Source organism: Ptychodera flava, chromosome 6, assembly GCF_041260155.1.
Source record: "Ptychodera flava strain L36383 chromosome 6, AS_Pfla_20210202, whole genome shotgun sequence".
Classification (NCBI taxonomy): Eukaryota; Metazoa; Hemichordata; class Enteropneusta; family Ptychoderidae; genus Ptychodera; species Ptychodera flava.
Window position 1 is genome coordinate 22,616,095 of NC_091933.1, and position 19,135 is coordinate 22,635,229.

Here is a 19,135-nt window from a genome sequence, read left to right on the forward strand (position 1 = left end):
CCTTGGGAAAACTTATTACGAGGTGTCATTTTTCCCCTATATATATACGAGACCACAGGTTCAAATGATGGCCTTTAACCGTTTAAATGCGCCAAGGGTACAAGCAAAAGAAGCAGTCAGGGTCTTTAGTACGGACCTTTAGCAGACGGACTGTGAAAGGGCACTCTATCCAGCACAAAGTCTCATTCATTTTCACAGTTGGACTCCTTCGTCGTGGCGGTGATAAATCTCCGAGTCTGACGACAAACACACCCACGTCATTGCCATCTCAGCTGACATATCCGAGACGACTTTACGCTCATAACGAGGGACTTTTCATCAGCAAAAGCGACAAATATTGAAGACGGTCTACAAAGTTCACTCATAATATCTACGAGAATCGCTTCCTATTCATGAGATTAACGATAACTAGCAATATCCATTCTCGAGATACCATCTATTTATCTATCTATCTATCTATCTATCTATCTATCTATCTATCTATCTATCCATCCATCCATCCATCCATCCATCCATCCATCCATCCATCCATCCATCCATCCATCCATCCATCCATCCATCCATCCATCCATCCATCCATCCATCCATCCATCCATCCATCCATCCATCCATCTATCTATCTATCTATCTATCTATCTATCTATCTATCTATCTATCTATCTATCTGAACACATACATCAGTGAACTAAAATATTGATATGACAAGACAAGCATTACACATATTGTCGTCGTTGTCTATATGAATGTGTTTATTATGTCATCACCATGTTCATCATGATATCAACAACAACAGAAGCAGCAGCAGCAGCAACAACAACAACAACAACAACAACAACAACAACAACAACAACAACAACAACAACAACAACAACAACAAATATTGCACAAATGGCATGTTACCGTGTCAAAAGTCACTTTACTTTCGTACAGGGTGTTTGCAAGTAGTTGTAGATGGCAAACAAGCATTTTACATTTCTTGGCAAGGGAGTCCAATGAACAATAAGCTGATTTTTAAGAATGGAAGTTGCAATGTGGTCATAAAACGTATCCCATGTAATCAAATAGTACTCTCAAATGTAGAATAAATTTATCAATGCTTTTAGTATCCATCCTAGTGGTCCATTAAAAAAGGACCAAAATGTTTTATCCTCTTGATTTAGTGATCCATCGTAAGATCCAAATATCATTTGCTCGGTGCATAATATCCATGCACATGATGTTCTAACAGGTGTGTTAGCCAACTCTTGGGTTTTTTGCTATTTAAAATCCAAACAGCTGACTGCCTTGAAATCTTGGAATTGAAAAACATAAGCGTTAGAGAGTGAGAGGCTTTAAACAGAGTAAATCGACAACAACGTTTTTAACAGCAGCGGATTATGACTTCGGTAATACTTCGACAACTACAGGGGCTGACGGGCGTGTTACTAGTTTCTCCCGAGTGTTTCTAGCCCTTCTACCCTATTCCGCGTTAGGCAGTCGTTTAGACCTGGAAATCAGAACGGATATCGTTTACATTCACTCACATTCAGCATTTTTTCACCAAAACTTTATTTTGTACTCCTATCTGTCTTTCATGACCCTGTAAATGGAGGGGGTGAGCCATCAAAATCGTAGAGGCAGTCAAAACCGCGTCAAAACGTATATCAAAGTTGTTGGCTAAATATTGAAATATAGTTCCACATACTGCGAGAAATTTACCTTCCGAGGGTCGGGGCTAATATTTCGTGACTTCGTTGGACAGAAATATTTATAGTGAACTAGCCGTTATAGAAGGCGTTGCAGTGAAAACGGTGCATAGTAACTGTTGTGGCTGAAGGATCAGAGCGAGCAGACATCTTAAAGGCTGTATAATCGTCACAAACCCCAAAGGATTAGCAATAAATGTAGTGTTTGAAGGCGGAACGTCGTATGTATAGGTAGTTTATTAAGTCATTCTTGTCACTGCTCACACTGGGAATAAACAATAATGACAGTGATAGCCGGGGTTCAAGATTTGACCTGCAATATAATGTTATGGCCCGGCAGTTCAGCGTCATCGCGTTTTCGTCTATGAGGCAAGTGGTCGTGATAAATGGCATCGACAATTTTTATGAGACCCTTTTCCTAATCGAATCTACAAGAACATAGGTCAGTCGTGCCAAAAGATAGCTGTGTCCTTGCAACTCGGAGACGACAACCAGAGAGGTTATCGTATTGTCAACCAGGACTATAATTTTGTAAGAAGCAGTCTCGAATCGCCATAAATTGTAAATTGCTTTCGAAATTAAGACTCGATTACGTGGTTTTTGAACAGATCTTTCGAATATCGCGATGTATTGAGACATTCCATCAAGACTGTCTCAGAAAAAGCCAGTATCCCAGCAGATAACATTATCGAATGCCGGCAATTAATCTCACAATGCTCGATATTGGGTAGATCATGTCAGCCATTAATATGCAGATTTGTAATTCATAGTTTTTCGTTTCGGATTTTAATTTAATCACCGACTAAAGGGCACTGGTGTCGGGTTGCGCAAGGCATACGCAACCTTGGTCAGTTTGAAGTTCCGTTTAGCGCATTTCACAGTAATTTATTTCACACACATACGCGGCATTTATCATAGTGCCTGTTACAAGGCGCTGGATCTGCTTTCGACTAGTTCTAGCCAGCGGGAATGTTAGCTCAGTGTTCTCTGAACACGAAATTTTCGATCGAGCAGGCAATTCTCACGTATTGGAGTTGTAAGGATCAAAAGGGAATGTTTTATAACACCCCCCCCCCAAAAAAAAAACAAACAAACATCAAACAGAATTTTATACTAAAGTGATGAAGTAACAAATGACCCGTAAATAATATTCTGTTGACAATTTAATTTCGTTTATACAAAGTGACGGCTTGGTCACAAGGCACATTTCAACCGGAAGACGATATTGAAAGTGTTTCACAGTGTTGCACCCTGGGTAACAGCAAACAAGCCTAGGAATCAAAAATGTCTCGCTTGATCTGCGCTAAAGTAACGAGGCTCTGTACAAATAGTGTTCGTCCCCCCTGGAGTAATGGGCGTATATAGGAAACAGTAAAACCCCCACACGGAAATAGCCAAGCATACCTTAAATGTCACCGGGTATGTTATTGCAAACACGTAAAATCTGGCAAGTAAAAGTTTATGTCCTCGGGTCGAACCTGTGTTCTCAACTTTATTTCGGCTACTCAGGAAATATTGCGCCAGACGATATGGGTGGAGTTCAGAGTCATCACAACCACGCGACCGTAAAAAGCGCGACAGGACAGCGCATCGATTGCTTCCCAAATAAGGCGCATTTCTTCATAAGAGGGAAAGTGCGCCACTCCTGCCGGAATTTCTCACATTGAAAGTTTGGGCCTTCTCATGTGAACCGCAGGAAGAGATAAAGATATTTTGTTGCCGCAGGCAGCTTTCGTAGGGCCTAGACCGCAGTGCTCTCGCTCTCAAAAAAAACGGCAGGTCTCAAACGGTTTCCCCATCATCAAATCACAACCCTGTGACTCAAATTAGCGCAGTCGGTGCGGCGGAATTTGCGTTGACGAATCAATGTGACAGTTGCCAAATTGCTCGCAAAGAATTGCACTCATCCATTTGAAACGAAGTTAATGGAAGATATGCCGAAACAGTATACCGTTCAAAAACACTCAGCGAACAAGGGTAGATATCTTAACCTGGATTAGAAAATATTTGATGTTTTACACCATATAAACATTCGTAACTTAAAACGTGTTGAGTCTTTACATGCTGTAACATGTGCGAATGGCACAAGTAATGCGACTGGATCTATAAGGCGTGAGGCGCCACACTTATTTACCGCTGAGATGATCCGTCAACCAGAGTTATGATTGTTAGCTTTTCTTAATAAAATGGAATGTGCAATTTTTACTAAGTTGAAAAACGCGTGTGAGAATGTCAGCACAAGGTAATAATATATCTGTTACTTAAGTTTCATACATCTTGGCAATCTTCAACTGTCTGAAGATTGTAAGATGTATAAAACTTAGGTAACAGATATTATTGCTTGAAGTAATATATATATATATATATATATATATATATATATATATATATATATGAATTTGTTTTGTCTGAAGATTGCACTATGCATGAAACTTAAGTAATAGATATTACTTTGTGCTTGAAGTAATTTGTGATATATATATATATATATATATATATATATATATATATATATCTCACAAACTTTGAGTTTTTCTAAAGTTCCTTCTGTGCATTAGCAGTCTGCTAAATGTATAAGTTTTGGATGTAATGGAAACTGCTGGAGGCTAGATGTATTCTGACTGACAGCAGTGTCTTACAAGTCTATTAAAAAACAGAACCACACTGCTCCAGCCCAGGGAACTTTAGCAGTTACGTGTTAAAAGTCACCTGTACGTTTGAAAGGCACTTTTAACACGATTACTGACAATTTTTCATTAATTGTTGACACACACCGCCGAGGCGATCGAGCTTGTGTTCTTTCAAATGGGTATGGTGTTGATTTGTGCGTGTACCTGTCCATAACAACTAGATGGGTACAGAATAAAGCAGTCCGGTCTCGCGGCAACACATGTCTTTCACATCTTCATTAATTCAGATATAATGTAATCGTCGCTGTAAATTGTGTAGCTACAACGATTTCCTGTATTTTCACGACGCCTTGTCAATATGTCTGCATTGTCGCACGCAATGAAATTTCAACTTGTGTATAAAAGGCGACACTCAACGCCGCATGTGCTCCAGAATGCCATACACAAATTGAATTTACGAACTCAGTACCTTTCAGCTTGCACATTAAGGCGAGATGGCTCTTTCTAGTCCAATGAAAGCAATAAGTCGTAAATTTCTGCAGGATGCTTTTTTTTTTCTTCTCTCAAGAAAACAACGACCACGGCACTGTGAAAAATCAATTACGTTAGATTTATGGGGATGTTTTGACCACGAGGAAATCACTGCCCGGCCAGTAAGAATGCTGATGGGTTGTTCGGTTCTTTCTGTGTAGCTGTCATCGATTTGGTGAAAAACATATCCAAAATGTGTCAAGGTCGAAGCGAGGGTGACAGTGAGACTCACTGAACACTGTTGGATGACGATCCAATGAAGAGATCACTGTATTTTGCATTCAAAGTTACCCGACGGAGAAATATTGATAGAATTTCTTCAAAGTAAATTCTTTTGGCCAAGCTTTCCTTGAAAAACTCAAACTATCCTCTCTCATAATTAAGAAGAGAAACCGGGAGTTACAGTAGAATGTTTATGAGAATAGCAAATTGCCTCTCAGATTTACTAATATTTTAACTTCAAAGCGGCCGCCATTCTCCTCGTCAACCGTTAGAAACAGTAAATTTTCGATTTTGTGACAAAAACATGACGGTTAATAAAGCTCAATTTGCTCCAGAGGTTATGAGGCCATACAAGCAAGCCGTACACCAGATTTGTAACATTTGCGAAATTCGCTAAATTGTACCAAGGGCGCGGTGTGCTCTCAGACCTGATACGAAATATGAGGCGTTCTACGCTTCCAGAGGGCAACATGGGAAATGCAATGGATTTTAGGATACTCTCGATGTCATAGCGGTGTTTTGTCGCTGGTTTATATTTGCATATATTCCGGGAGCGTATTTCTTAACGACTCGGGGCAGGTGCAGGTGCTCACTGACCGCTATCATCAATGCTCCGGAGCTACCGTATCCAAGACAACACGTACGCAGTCACACACGCTCAAAGTTCTGCCCATGATTTCGAAATCTTTAAATTGCGGGTTGAATGTACCTCATACCGTATTAACGAAGCGGATTTTAATTCCAACATATTTTGCTATATCATCAAGCAAGCACCACACGATCGCCAAATATTCGTCATTCGTTTTTTAATAGAGCTTTTTACTCATGTAGTGTAATGCCCTTTCATGGCAAATCTTCAACAAGTGTTATGCCATACAAGTCTATATTATTAAAACATTACACGGGTCTGTTAAACAATAAATTTTATCCTGATAACACTTGTACTTGGGTGGCAAAGTGCCACTGTAAAAGTTGCCGTATCTGTTAATTTCTCTGTTTTGTTTTGTTCTGTTTTGAAATTTTTCGCATATTTTTATTATCGTTATATTTTTGAATTTATCTTAAATCGTTTGTCTTTTCTGTTTTTAATTTGTATGTGTACCTTGTAAAATATGTTATTTTGTGGAGGGTTGCTTTTTTTATAGGTGTCAGTCACCTGTGCGACTCATCCTGACTTCATGTCAAAGCAGAATAAATAAATGAAAAAAATTCGCAAACACATTTGAGGTGACCGACGAGAAGGAACAAAATTCGATTACGGAGACCATCAACATTGACTTCTAAGACACGCTATGCATCGTGGAGTTCTAAAAAACAGCGCCTGTAATGCAATGCCCGCCCGTCGTTCACAGAAACGTGAGTTGAAACTGAGTTCCCCTCGGCACTTGCTGCGGAGTCTGAATATCCTCAATACGTCATCAAGAGGTTTTAACAAGAACGCACTTTATTTCATAAAGTAGGCCGGTCTTGAGAATATTTTTCCATTTCCATTACGTGTCTTCCGAGGATACAAATGCATGTGTACAGAAGCGGGCAATTATATAGGAAACAGTGGGACTATTTTTTCGTACGTGAATTTCCCCATCGGCAAAATTGTTTCGCTTTGCTTTTCAAATTTGGCAATTTTGAGCTATCTATAAACAACAAGGCATAAAAGGCTCCCTCGTTTTCCTTAGGGGATAGATGTTTTTATTACAGACTTATTGGTAGCTTAATATGAAACAAATGCTTCAGTCGACAATAAAGACGTGTATTCGTACATTCTCTCCCTTCTCCATTCAGCAAATTTGACATTATACAGTATATAGACTAACCGTCATTTTAAATATTTGTTGAACGTAGACAACATTTATCTTGGCACGTGTAAATATTCAAACTCATTCAATGCAAAGCTCATTCAGTGTATTGCCCCCGGATGTTGGTTATCAACACAAAATTAATGTACAGGTAATGTATGCCCTGATTCAGAATAACACAACGTCCACACAACGAGTCCGATCCCGTCCATTCCACGTCAGTATCACACATATATAAGTGAAAGGCTACTCCGTTTGATGGTTATAACAAAGCTAAACAAAAGCCGGGCTGTTTAAATGGACGTTTGAAAATAGCTTTGTATAGTTGATTGAGAAATATGACTGTATCGCAGCACTGTATTAAACCCAAACCGCTGCATTTTCTGTTTCAATGTATACCGCGCCTCGAAAATGAAAGCGTTAAACTTTTGCTCAAACTTTCCTCAAGCAACCTCTCAACTTCCTCTTTCAAATTCAAGAACTAAAATCAGGAGTCACCGTGCAAATTTCGATACCAGAGAAACAAATTACCCAACATTTACTAATATTTGAAATTCAAAATGGCCGTATTTTTTTTCTCTATGAAGAAAAATAAAATTACTGATTTGTTTACAAAACTAAGCTAGTGAAAACATGACTTACTCCATTAGCTTCAAAATGAGCCCCCTCCAGTGGTAGGCCAAAATAACAATGTAAAATTTTGACAGTTCGGATATCTGTTCATGAGGCGCATTCTACCTTAACCTGTTCATCCCCAATTCCCTGTATACAGGTCCACAATTGCCATTGATAACAATGGGTTTGGGCCAAACCATGGTGGTGAAAGGGTTAATGGAAGTGCTCTACAAGGTCTGGTTCTGTTTCTGTTAATGAAGGTGACCAGATACTACAGAAATCTTAAAAGACGACAGAAAAGTGTCAGGCGTTTTTTTAAGTTGTAAACATGCAAAATATACCTAACTATGAAGTACCGTTATAGTTTAAGTGCCCAGGGGCGGTCGTCTCCCGAGCGTTTTAGAGCAAATTCTCCGTAGTTTCCTGTCAACAATATTTGGAAATGAAACGCACGGTTTCATGCCCTAGAAGCACTTTCCCCGTTTCATTCAGGGTGATTAAACTCAACCGAAAATGTATGGCTTTTTAGAGAACTGTACACGTATCTCCCGACTGTTGTCATGGCAAATAAGATTGTATAAACGGCAAACTACATCTGATTTCAGTGTCCAAACTCTGATGAATACAACGTGTCAAGTTATTCCTTTTGGCAAAATAGGGGCAAGTCGGCAGAGCAGTACCCATCGGGTGCATTATTTTCTTGGCAATGGCATAGACAATCACTTTCAGTAGATCTAACTGAACATGAAAAAAGTTCAAGTACATGTCGTTCCATGTTCTCGAAAACAAAATGGGCCTTGCCATGCAATTTCACTCGGTAGCTCCATGCACAGTGAGTGTATCACTTACAGGAATTAGAGCTTTTCTTAACCATGAGAAATGTTCGAGAATGTATATGTATTGGGGCTCTCACGCTCGGAAGGCCGCACGAACATTTGAATACAGAGCCGTTCTCTTTACTTTGAGTGCAAATTGCCTCGATTTAAGCCGGTCACATATTACTGCAGTACATGAATAGTTCTTAGCATAGAAAGCGACGCGATGATCAATTTATATTCTATCGCTTGAGTGTTATCGCGCTGGCATTTCCATTTCTCAATCGAGATTTAAACCGAACAGGTCGGAGTATTGCAGCGCGTATTCGGTAGAGTAACCTCTAGCACTGAGTGCGTCGCTGCGGCAATATTTGTTCACGGGGCGCGCGCAGCTAGCGGAAAACTGTGGCACAAAGATGCCATCTAAGTAAGACTCCCACCGTTACTTTTGAAATCGCACAGTGTTTCCCTTGAAAATGCGCCTCCTGACGGGGTCCACCAGTGATATGTGACGTCACTACTTGACACATGTGAAGGATGGATTGGCGAGAGAGCATATAGGGCGTTGAATCTTGTTCAAGACTCTCCTATAGCCTACGTCGGAAGATCTGCTCTCGCTGCGGTTTCCATCACTGGCGCATTTGGCGTATCCGTGCTGGGAGACGCAGAACGCCCACGAAGTTGGTGCATGGCGTGCTCCCCCCACAAGAAAGACGAGATGGACTATCAAAATTTTGGTCAGGGGTTCAGCTGGCGGCTAATGGCTTAGACTACTTTGGTTCGAATCATACGGACTATTTTCCTCGTTTTCATTTCCTTTCATGGTTGCTGCTTTGTTTACCTTAAAGAATTCTTAAATTGAAGATTCCGGCTTTCTCATTTCCTTCGCCTGGTGCTCAATGATTTGTCTGCATTAAAATTTCACTCCACGTTCTTTTGGAACAAGGCGCTCTGCGCTGAAAGTTTGTAATTTCTTTTTTTTTTAATTCGAGTCATCAGTGACAAGTCTTAAACAGAAGTTGTATTTTTCCGCCGTGTATGGGTTCAAAGGTCCCCGAGAAAAGAAATGTTTGCAAAGCCATTCAGAGTCATTCCAGTTTTTTATCGAGTTGAAATCAAACTTCCAATTGCTTCTATTACGCGGTACATGACCAGCAATCGGGAGGAAGTGCAGAAGGACTCGGTAATTCCCTAAAAAGGGAACAATTTTATCGATCGTCAGAAAACAAGCGAGGAGCTGTTTAGTGTTTCAGGGTGCGTTCAGAGTAGAAATTAGGACTAGGGGAAACGGAATTGGACCCGATAATAAGGTTGTAAAATTCTTTTTTTTACTTCTGTAAATCGCATGCAATTGCCCGTATTTGGTTTCTTGTTCCCTCGGCGTTGAGTAGATCTCCATGCACCTGACAAGGGAGCTACTCCATGCATAGTTTGCCCTTCTTTCAAAGTCACAAAGTCGTCCTCAAATGTACTACGATTCACGTCAATCATATATGAGAATCCAAACAGGGAAGCAGACGTAAAAAAAAGAAAGAAATTCAATATGTTCACGAGGACTTAATCCAATAGATTCGAAACTTCCCTTCCCCGAGGATGTGATATCCGAACTCCCTGTTACCATGGTAACGACTCGTTAAAGAACAATTCGCCAATTATTATGCCGATCCCTGGCACTGAGGAGAAGAGGCCCCGGAGTCAAGATCCCCAACTTGGGTTTTCCGTCTTAACAGAAAACAACAGAGGTGCATTAATCACCGTAGATCATTTTCCCAATACGTAAAGCTTTTATGCAATTTTAAGATTTGAGGCGATCAGTCCTTGAGACTGAATGCACATCTTTTATTTCTTACATTTGATTTAATATACGGGTTTTTTTTTTTCGACTGCGAAAAACGTCATTTTCGTGTTTGGGTACACATCGTAACGAGTCAAAAACCTGTAAATTATAGGAGTGTATATCTCATTGTGTGCGCGCATAATATACGATTGTCCGTTACTCTACAGGCAGCATGTCAATCATGCGTGGCTGATATCAACGATGGTGCGTGGGTTTTTGAGGCAGCTCCCCGCCATTCATCGTCAGCCATTGCATCTACATGTACATCTAATGGATGATTTAAGATGGATCAATCAAATCTTCGGGGGCAGCTTTGTCCTACACCCTACACGGTCTTACATGTACGCCTCTATGTGAGTTCCTTCTCTTGATAATGCCAGAATCATCAATATTTGAGAGATAGCTTTCCGGGTGATTATTTGTCCATGCACGCGATCTCATCTGCCGGCACGGTATGGCTCCCCGCCCATTGAATGTAAACCTGTTCGTTGGCGCTGGCGAGCTATACGTGTCTCGATTCGGCATTGAGCGCTGATATTAAACATTAACCACCAAAATGAGGACATTGTTTAAATTTGGCTGGCACTACCATCCCACAGAACTCATCCTTATCTATTAGCTGCGTGACCTGCCGGCTAGTTCCGTTGCCAAGGCAGGCATTTTAAGACCGCTGGCAAAGACCGTCACAGGCAGCTATGACGACACCGAGCAAAGTTATCCTTTCGCTAGTTTTTCTGGCTCTCCTGTTCCAACCAGGTAAGCACAAATTGTAGCGCGGGGTTACACTGCACGGTCTCGGGGCAGTAATTACTGGAGCAGAATTAATGATGAGCGTATAAATAAATAAAAACCACCTGTCACGTTACAAAATGGCGGAGACAGACAAGGCTCGCGGGCAACGCTGTCTGTCCGCCGGCCTGCGTTTCCATTTGCACATGATTTTGACTACATCAGATATGTTTGTTGAAATTTTCCCCCAATTTAATGCTTGTTGTTTTTACCACTAACATTTCCATTAATTCATTTTTAGGATTCAGATGAACAAATTTTCCAGCTGTATTTCGTAATACTGTACATGAAATAGCGATGTCCCGATTTCTAACCACTGGGCGATCTAGGAAATTGACGTGCCGTTCCAAGCCGCCATTCGCACGATATTACGCTCGCTCGCAATGTAGTTCATCTTAAGACATTAATCCAGAAATATGTCTTTTACGATCTCAGCAAAAAAAACGCCTTCGACAACAATGTTATTAATTTGTCGTCATTTCAATTCTAAACCAACACCAGTGTGCGAATCACGTATATGCGAAGTTCAGTCGAATCTAATTTGACGACTGGATACGTGCCGAAGTGCGCATGCACCGTTTTTTCTTTTTTATCTTATTTGTTTTCTATATTAAGCAAACACTAGCACGCCCTTGTACAGTTGCGGTGGCCGCCCCATCAAACGATCAAGATTATCCCAAAACTACAAGTGTTTCAAAACATAAAATGTAATTCGCAATATATATTTGAGACATTTACGTGTCATATATATGTATATCGTATGTATGATACTGTGTGGCTTTCCAGTCAATACTATTGGTATTAAGACAACGCGGTTTTGCGAGTAAATCATTACAATTTGGCACGTTTAAAATTAAAGGCCATCCTAAAGTATGGATAAGGCAATACCGTTCAGTATTCATCGATGCTACGGGGCCGTAGAATGGTTGGTGAGTGTGAAGTCTTTTTGAAATGAGAGAGTCATTGTCGCCAGTACGTCCCACTCCGTAGCCGTTATAGAGAATGCCATCGCCACTCTGAACATCAGAAGTGACGTTAAAACCTGGAAAAGATTGGCGTTGCACGAAACGTGGATTATTTTCAAACACAGCTATCGGCGCCCTAGTAATGTCTGGCTTAATCTCGCTCGGCTGAAACCATTTCAAATATGAGCACTGAGACAAATATTGTCTTTCAAGGTCTTATTAATCCTTCACCCAGAAGGGCTCTTGAAGCATATTCGTCACGGTTTATTTGAACTGGAAGAGTCGGGTTTTGAGTGCAGACAATGAACGATGTACGGCAAAACAGGGCTCTGAGTTTCAAGCTCGCTTTCTCTTCAGCGTCGGGGTAAACCGTATTGGTCACGTCAGCTCTCCTTTTCACTCTTGCTCGTGTACAAAAAAATGACAGTTCGCTACACAAGGTAGACAATATGTTTGGTTGAAAATACATGAAAACGTTTCACAGTTTTTAAATAGTGAACTTATCGTCGTCATCTTGTTGCCTGCCAGAATTACTGCATTTAAATAGAGGCTACACTCTGCGATGAGAAACATAATTGTTTTGGCCTTACGGAAATATATAGCTAGAACAGAAGACAATTCGCCTGACTACGTAAACGTGACGAACCATTATTCACAGCAGCTGCAACAAAATTCGAGGACGATATTTCACACAACAGTGAAATCGACAGCGATATATCACATATTGCATTGAAACAGTAATAGCGACTAACACGATTGGAACTAATTTGAGATAATTGGATAGTGAAGTAATGTCGGTTTAATCTGCAAATGTAAGCTCATCTGCTTTTTTTTTGAAGTTACATCCCTGTTTTTTATGAGTAATTTGTAATATCGCAACATTAAGCTATAGGGCACCTAACACTTATGAGAAATTTCAACGAAATGAAAAGCCAATTCTCCCAAATTAGTTCCAATCGCGTTCCCCTCTCCGCACTTGTTCGCACCCCCATAATCGTCGTTATCAAAAGCATCCTCATCCTCATCCTCCACATTATCATAGCCACCACCACCATCACCATCATCATCATCATCAAAATCCTCTAAGTTTTTCCTCCCACACCTGAACATACGCTCTGGTGTTTTCATAATTTTATGCTGGCTGAGTATCTCTCTCCCGAAATTTGGTGTGTCACATTGCTCATGCAAGGTTAAACTATGAACCAGCCACACTGTTAGCACAGAAAAGTAATCTTGCGTGTACTTTTTTTTTTTCACGCGTCGTTCATACGATACATTACGTTCAGATACATGGGCATAGAGCTTTCGCGTATGGTTGAAGACCTCTCTTCCTTTAAGAGGTAAAAGTAACGACTACGTCAAACGCAGAGTGGCAGATTATTTCAATTCAGGCGTTGAAGCGGTAATTTCAAGGTTAAATTAAAACTGGAAATATAGTGCGATGGCAATCATGCGACTAATTTACGATATTCGAAACCACAGGATAGGGGAGAAACAGTTTTAAGTAATCGTGGCCAGCATACAAATCACACAAAACTGTCAATGCAGGGAGATAACTGTCTGAAGTATTATTGTATCCTAAATTATTTTTCTAAATGTTGTAATTTGCAGGGACTAACACAGGAAATTACACATTCAATCCTTGTTTCCTCAGTAAATGGATACTATTGTGGCATTAATTGGCAAATATATTATTTGCGTGTACTTAGTCGTTATCGTTACATCATTGGACTAGCATGGTGCGTTGTCAGCGATAAAACTTGTCAGTCAAAGTACAGAGACAAATGCATGTCGAACCTGAACATAGATAGTGTCACCATAACAATCAAAGATGTCTTCTCGCTGTCTGTCTGTCGATTGACCCAAGTTTCTCTGCCAGGTTATAATACGTCTTTCTCTTCTTATTTTATTTGCAGGTTCCTGTGACTCGGAGCATAACATGTAAGTCTGATTTCCCGATACTCTAAGAAATCGGCCTCTCTTTGCCTAGACATGCATATAGCCTGAAAAACCAACGACGACCCCATTCAGTGATTATTGCATTAAGCTAATACGTGTTGTCATCGGAACACGTTTGGCAGGTAAATTACAAGGCGAAGTAAATTGTGTTAAGTATGAAGAGGTGACACGGGCGGTGTAATGTCATCACGGCGATGTTTTCCAAGGTCAGCTGTTATCTATACATTGTCTGAGCCGAACCCCTATCTGTTTGACACCAATAACTTCGTCTGATACTGAACTGGAAATGACCGCATCACAGACGGACAGCGTATGCGTACTGCTTTGGTCCTCCATTATACAAACACACTCCAATGGAATTAAACTTTATACCTGCCCCTGTTGGTTTATGCGGGGGAGGGGGATTATGTGGCCGACTGATAAAATAAGCTCCAGGGCCGTAGCATGACCAAATCCTAGCTGAGCTAGGACTTGGGAAATTTACATAAATTTAGACATCGTAAATTCGGAAAAATTCGGGAGAGGGGGGGGGGCAGGCAGCTTCTCCCCCCCCCCACACACACACCACAGGCTACGGTCATGCGCTCTGTACCAACCAATGAAACTACCGTTCTGTAGCACACCACAATAATGTAATTCAGATGTCGCTTAGTTTTAAATGCTATTAAGTCGCCTCATTAGCAAAAAAAAAGAACGCCTTAAGGGTTGAACTCATTATATGCATTCACCGTGACATTGAAAAATCATCATTACGCCAACAGGACAGAGCGTTGTGTTCCAAGGCTGTCATCGTTCGAATCGTCAAGTAGTCATTGTGTCCATACTCGGTAGAACTTCATCTGAAAGTTTTAATGACTGAGGTTATTAAGTGCTAATATGTTTTCCTTCGTTCCAATTACAGTGCTGGTGACGTATGCTCACCGCTCTTTATGAGACCTTGGCTTTCAGTTCTCTGGCAAAAAACTAACCTATAGGGTAAAAACTGCAGCTCATTTGATTCCTTCCCCAGGTCAATTATCGCTGATCATACCCTAGAATACAACATGCAATTAATAGAGTGGGTCCAGAAACGTCAGCACATTCCTAATTGCATTGGAACAGTTCAAAGTTTCCTACCCGTCAGTGCTATTCTTGTTTCCTTCTGTCCTAAGGTCAAACCGCCCCATACCAGAGACTGAATAAAGTTCAAGCCTGAGAATCGTAGAGCAGTAGAAGCATATGAAAGATAACACCAAAACCTCACAAATCATGCATTATTCATACATACATGCATGCATGCATACATACATACATACATACATACATACATACATACATACATACATACATACATACATACATACATACATACATACATACATACATACATACATACATACATACATACATACATACATACATACATACATACATACATACATACATACATACATACATACATACATACATACATACATACATAGGCACGCAAGGATACCGATTATGATGTGAATGTGACATGTCAGATGACAACTCAAGGAAAGCGCGTTGTGATTTCCGATTGGCCGTGTGTCAAGACCTCAAACATGTCGTGGCATTGACGTATAGCAATTTGGTATGGTGACGTCACAGAGACAAGAGCTAGCAAATTGTGAACAATATGACTGTCGAACAATTGGCATTGACAAAAAATATCATGAGCATAAAAAATTGATGGCACAATTTTGTGATAAATAATACAGTGCTCTTTCTTCCGGATTGAGGAAAGCAATTGTCTCTTTTATTGCTTATATTTCCAGTCATAGTCGCCGCCTTTGGCGGTCATCTTACTCTCGGAAACGAAATATCACCAATTTTAACTGTATTGACCATTGTTCTCGCTTCGCTATGGCAGCATGCACACCCTTCAGTTGAAACGAATACACAGGTTTTTAAAATCCTTAGAATCTTGTTTTGGGGGTTGTGCAACTTTTGTTGATACGATATCTGATACGGTGTGATTTTTTGAAATCATTTCTTTTCTTCTTTTAAGTGACCCGGCGAATAGAGGCCATGTCGGACCATGAAGCACCATGCTTCTCTATTAATGTTCTTAAGTATACGAGGAAACAAATATACTTTTCTTGAACAAAGTATCTGTAAACTTTTCCGACATTCACTTTTGAAGGGTGAATCACTTCTGTACTGATTCTACTGCAACTTCGAACTGCTACAACAAGGTTTTTTTCTAAAGCACGTTGTCTCACGTATTCTACTGCCATCACGTAACTGTTGCTTCAAGATTGTGTAACCTTCCTAACAGGAGATCTAATTCAATGGGTATGAATGCTCGTCTATCGTCGTTTCTTTGTTTCGAAACGTGTGTGTGTGTTCAAAATGCGTCACTCATTTCTTATAGTTTCTTTTTAAAGCAAATGCGAGTACAGAATGCGTCACTTGTCATAAAAGGTCCGTTGGTAATCACTTTACCTCGGATGTGACGTCAAAAACTGTTCATTTACTTAATAACCTTGTATAACAACGAGAGAAAATCACTCGTCATTTGAGCTGAACACTGCACACGACCCCTACCCCTTTTGCCGCAGCGTCTGTATACACATTGTATGGTTACCGTGTACACCTTGATCTCGTCAGCAATTTTTTACCGACATGTCCTGTCAGTAAAACCCGTCATTAGGGCGGCTTTCTCAAGATGACTAAAGGTCAACAGGTGAAATCGCAAAGATCCCGCATCTGCACCAGAATGCGGAGATCGTGCCGTGGGATGTTGGTTTAAACTCTCCCGGCGGACGACATGAACACGAACATTAGCTGCTAGAAGAGAAACATTTGCATCGAAAAGTCAAACAACGATGTCAGCTAACTGAAAAAGCATCCCAAGCGTTAAGAGGTGAACTCTAATTTACATAGAGGCAGAAGTCACTACTTGAAACTAATGTATGAGACAAGGGTACCAGCACAGCGAGAGCACTTCAGAACTGCTATAACTGAAAGACTTTTAAAACCATCTTTGTTTGCCCATTACTCGTTAATGAACTAATCTAGAACAGTTACTACTCTGTGCCACACATTTAAACGAGTTTCAAGATTGGAGAAAGAATTACAAATGACACGGCATTCCTATAATATCACAGCTGGGTGCATTGACGCAATGCTCTTTATCATTCTCTATGCGGAAATACCGAGCCGTCTCGCATGAGAGAGAGAGAGAGAGAGAGAGAGAGAGAGAGAGAGAGAGAGAGAGAGAGAGAGAGAGAGAGAGAGAGAGAGAGAGAGAAGAGAGAGACAGAGACAGAGACAGAGACAGAGAGAGAGAGACAGAGAGAGAGAGGAGAGAGGGGGAAAGGGGAGAGAGAGGGGGCGGGCGGGAGAGAGGGACATACAGACTGACTGACTGACAGAGACAGACATACGGAGACAGAGAGGGGCAGGGTGTCGAGGGAATATCTACGTTTTAACAACAGTGGTATTGCTTTTGTCAATAACAAGAGACTTATCTTGGTGCTAACATGGTAACTTTTGAAAAATGCCATTTGTACCAAGGTACCAATGTTATGGCCAGGGGTATTTATAGCAAAGAAACATACGATACAATTAACGTGCACTCTAGTTATAAGCCGAGGAACCAAACATAGACCAATGTGTACTTCCCAGTAGCAAGTTGCAGCATTCGAAAGACAAAACTTCTCTGACGCAGTTGTTCTCCAGATGGCAATATCTCTTCAAGGAAGCGGCCAAATTGAGTCTCTCTATAGACTAATGAAATCGCGGCTGTAGACGGAGCTTCGGGCGGTTGTTCACTCCGCGAAAGATCCCGCGTAGGATGCATAATAGCTCAATTACTTTTTGCGACTTTATCGTCGACAGTGTGGAAAAGAAAGGTAATTACAAAATATCGATCCAGACAGGGATGGTATGACGTCAGAGAAGCATTTTTGTCTTGATCAATTCAATTCCGCGAATAGTGCAATAAAAAAAACAATAACACAGGGAAAACATCAGCATCTCAAATCAAGTCACACGTATACCGTATCCGATGTCATATACTTATCGGCGATCAACAACCCTGAAGTGATGGCCGAAGAGAGATATTTTCCAGAATAGAGCAAAGTCGTGGTTTCTTTGGGCATTGCAAGAGGGATGATATGATGAGTTCGAGACTCTAGCATGGTGTTGTGCCCTTGAGCAAGACTCTTTTATGGGGGAGTGGGTGTTGGGTACCCACCCCATCATGTAAATGGGCTCGTCGCCCGTTGGATGATGGAGAAAATGTATGTGTCTTCATAAAAAAATTAAATTCATCTATACGAAGTTTTTATGTTTCTAATGTACAAACGTGTACTATGAAAACCATGTACAGAATAGAAATAGCGCTTTGACTCGGTGTTTTACAAATTGCATCATGGTGTTTTGTAATTTGAATACTATGGGATATACTATTAGATCTTTGGAGGGTTGAACAATAATGGAAAACATAATGTTAAAAAATCATGCTCGTTTCAAAAATATTTCAACGGAGGGGAGGGGTGGGGCAAATATATCTTTAGGAAAATAGTATTGTTAAACAACTCACAAAGTAATTTGATAGAATTTGGAACTGCAAAGGAAGGTTGTATGCCCGGCCCGTAACACGGTTCAGAGATGTGATCCGTCTTCCCTAGATTCGTGATTCGAATTATTCCAGCGTCGTTACGCACTCCCAAAGACTTTACATGTAATATCCGTCACCCTGTTATAAAGGTTTCGCGTTTGTATACTAATCTTCTCATTTTTCTGATTAACAAAAACAATCCGACACCAATAAACCGGGAAATGAGGACGCTTAGTGTATTTAAAGAACGAATCACTGAAACTACGTTGTCCATCTATACACATTGAAAGGTTGCTCTTCTGCTAATATGTTATATCGTGTATATTGTTTTCTATTGGGTTGTAATGGTAAATTAGTACGCAGGCTCCACTCGGTTGGCGACGCAATCTATGATAAATGAGATTGTCAAGCCCCCGCCCCAAGAAACGGTGTGGCTTTCATGATACTTCTCATTCAGATCTCAAAAATCTTTCCGACCACGTTCATCGCTCCTTCAGTATTTCTTTTTTGTGTGTGAAAGGATGTCAAACTTCGAAAGAAATATAGCAAGCAACTGCTGTACTGTCGCATGTTGTTCTGTGCACGATGTTTACTGATAAAAAAAGTTAAGGTGGGCGATTTCTTAGTCGGCGCCAGGGCAAGGCGAGATTGCTTCAAACCTTCAAAATTGGAAGAAGAAGTAAAATGATTGGCTCCAGTGTCTTTTATTTCCTTTGCGTGA

The 19,135-nt window shown here is 40.6% G+C and overlaps 1 protein-coding gene across 2 annotated transcripts in view; it reads left to right on the forward strand.

Annotated features, from left to right (window-relative positions):
• The window catches only part of LOC139135180 (uncharacterized), a 110,600-nt gene that overhangs the window by 35,797 nt on the left and 55,668 nt on the right, over nt 1-19,135 (forward strand). Inside the window, exons 1-2 of one of the 2 annotated variants that reach the window (XM_070702446.1) lie at nt 10,733-10,887; nt 13,802-13,826. In XM_070702446.1, coding sequence (XP_070558547.1) covers nt 10,827-10,887; nt 13,802-13,826 — 86 coding nt within the window. In that variant the 5' untranslated portion in view covers nt 10,733-10,826. Of the gene's footprint in view, nt 1-10,732; nt 10,888-13,801; nt 13,827-19,135 lie in introns of those variants that run through there. The other variant, XR_011552943.1, reaches the window with a different exon arrangement.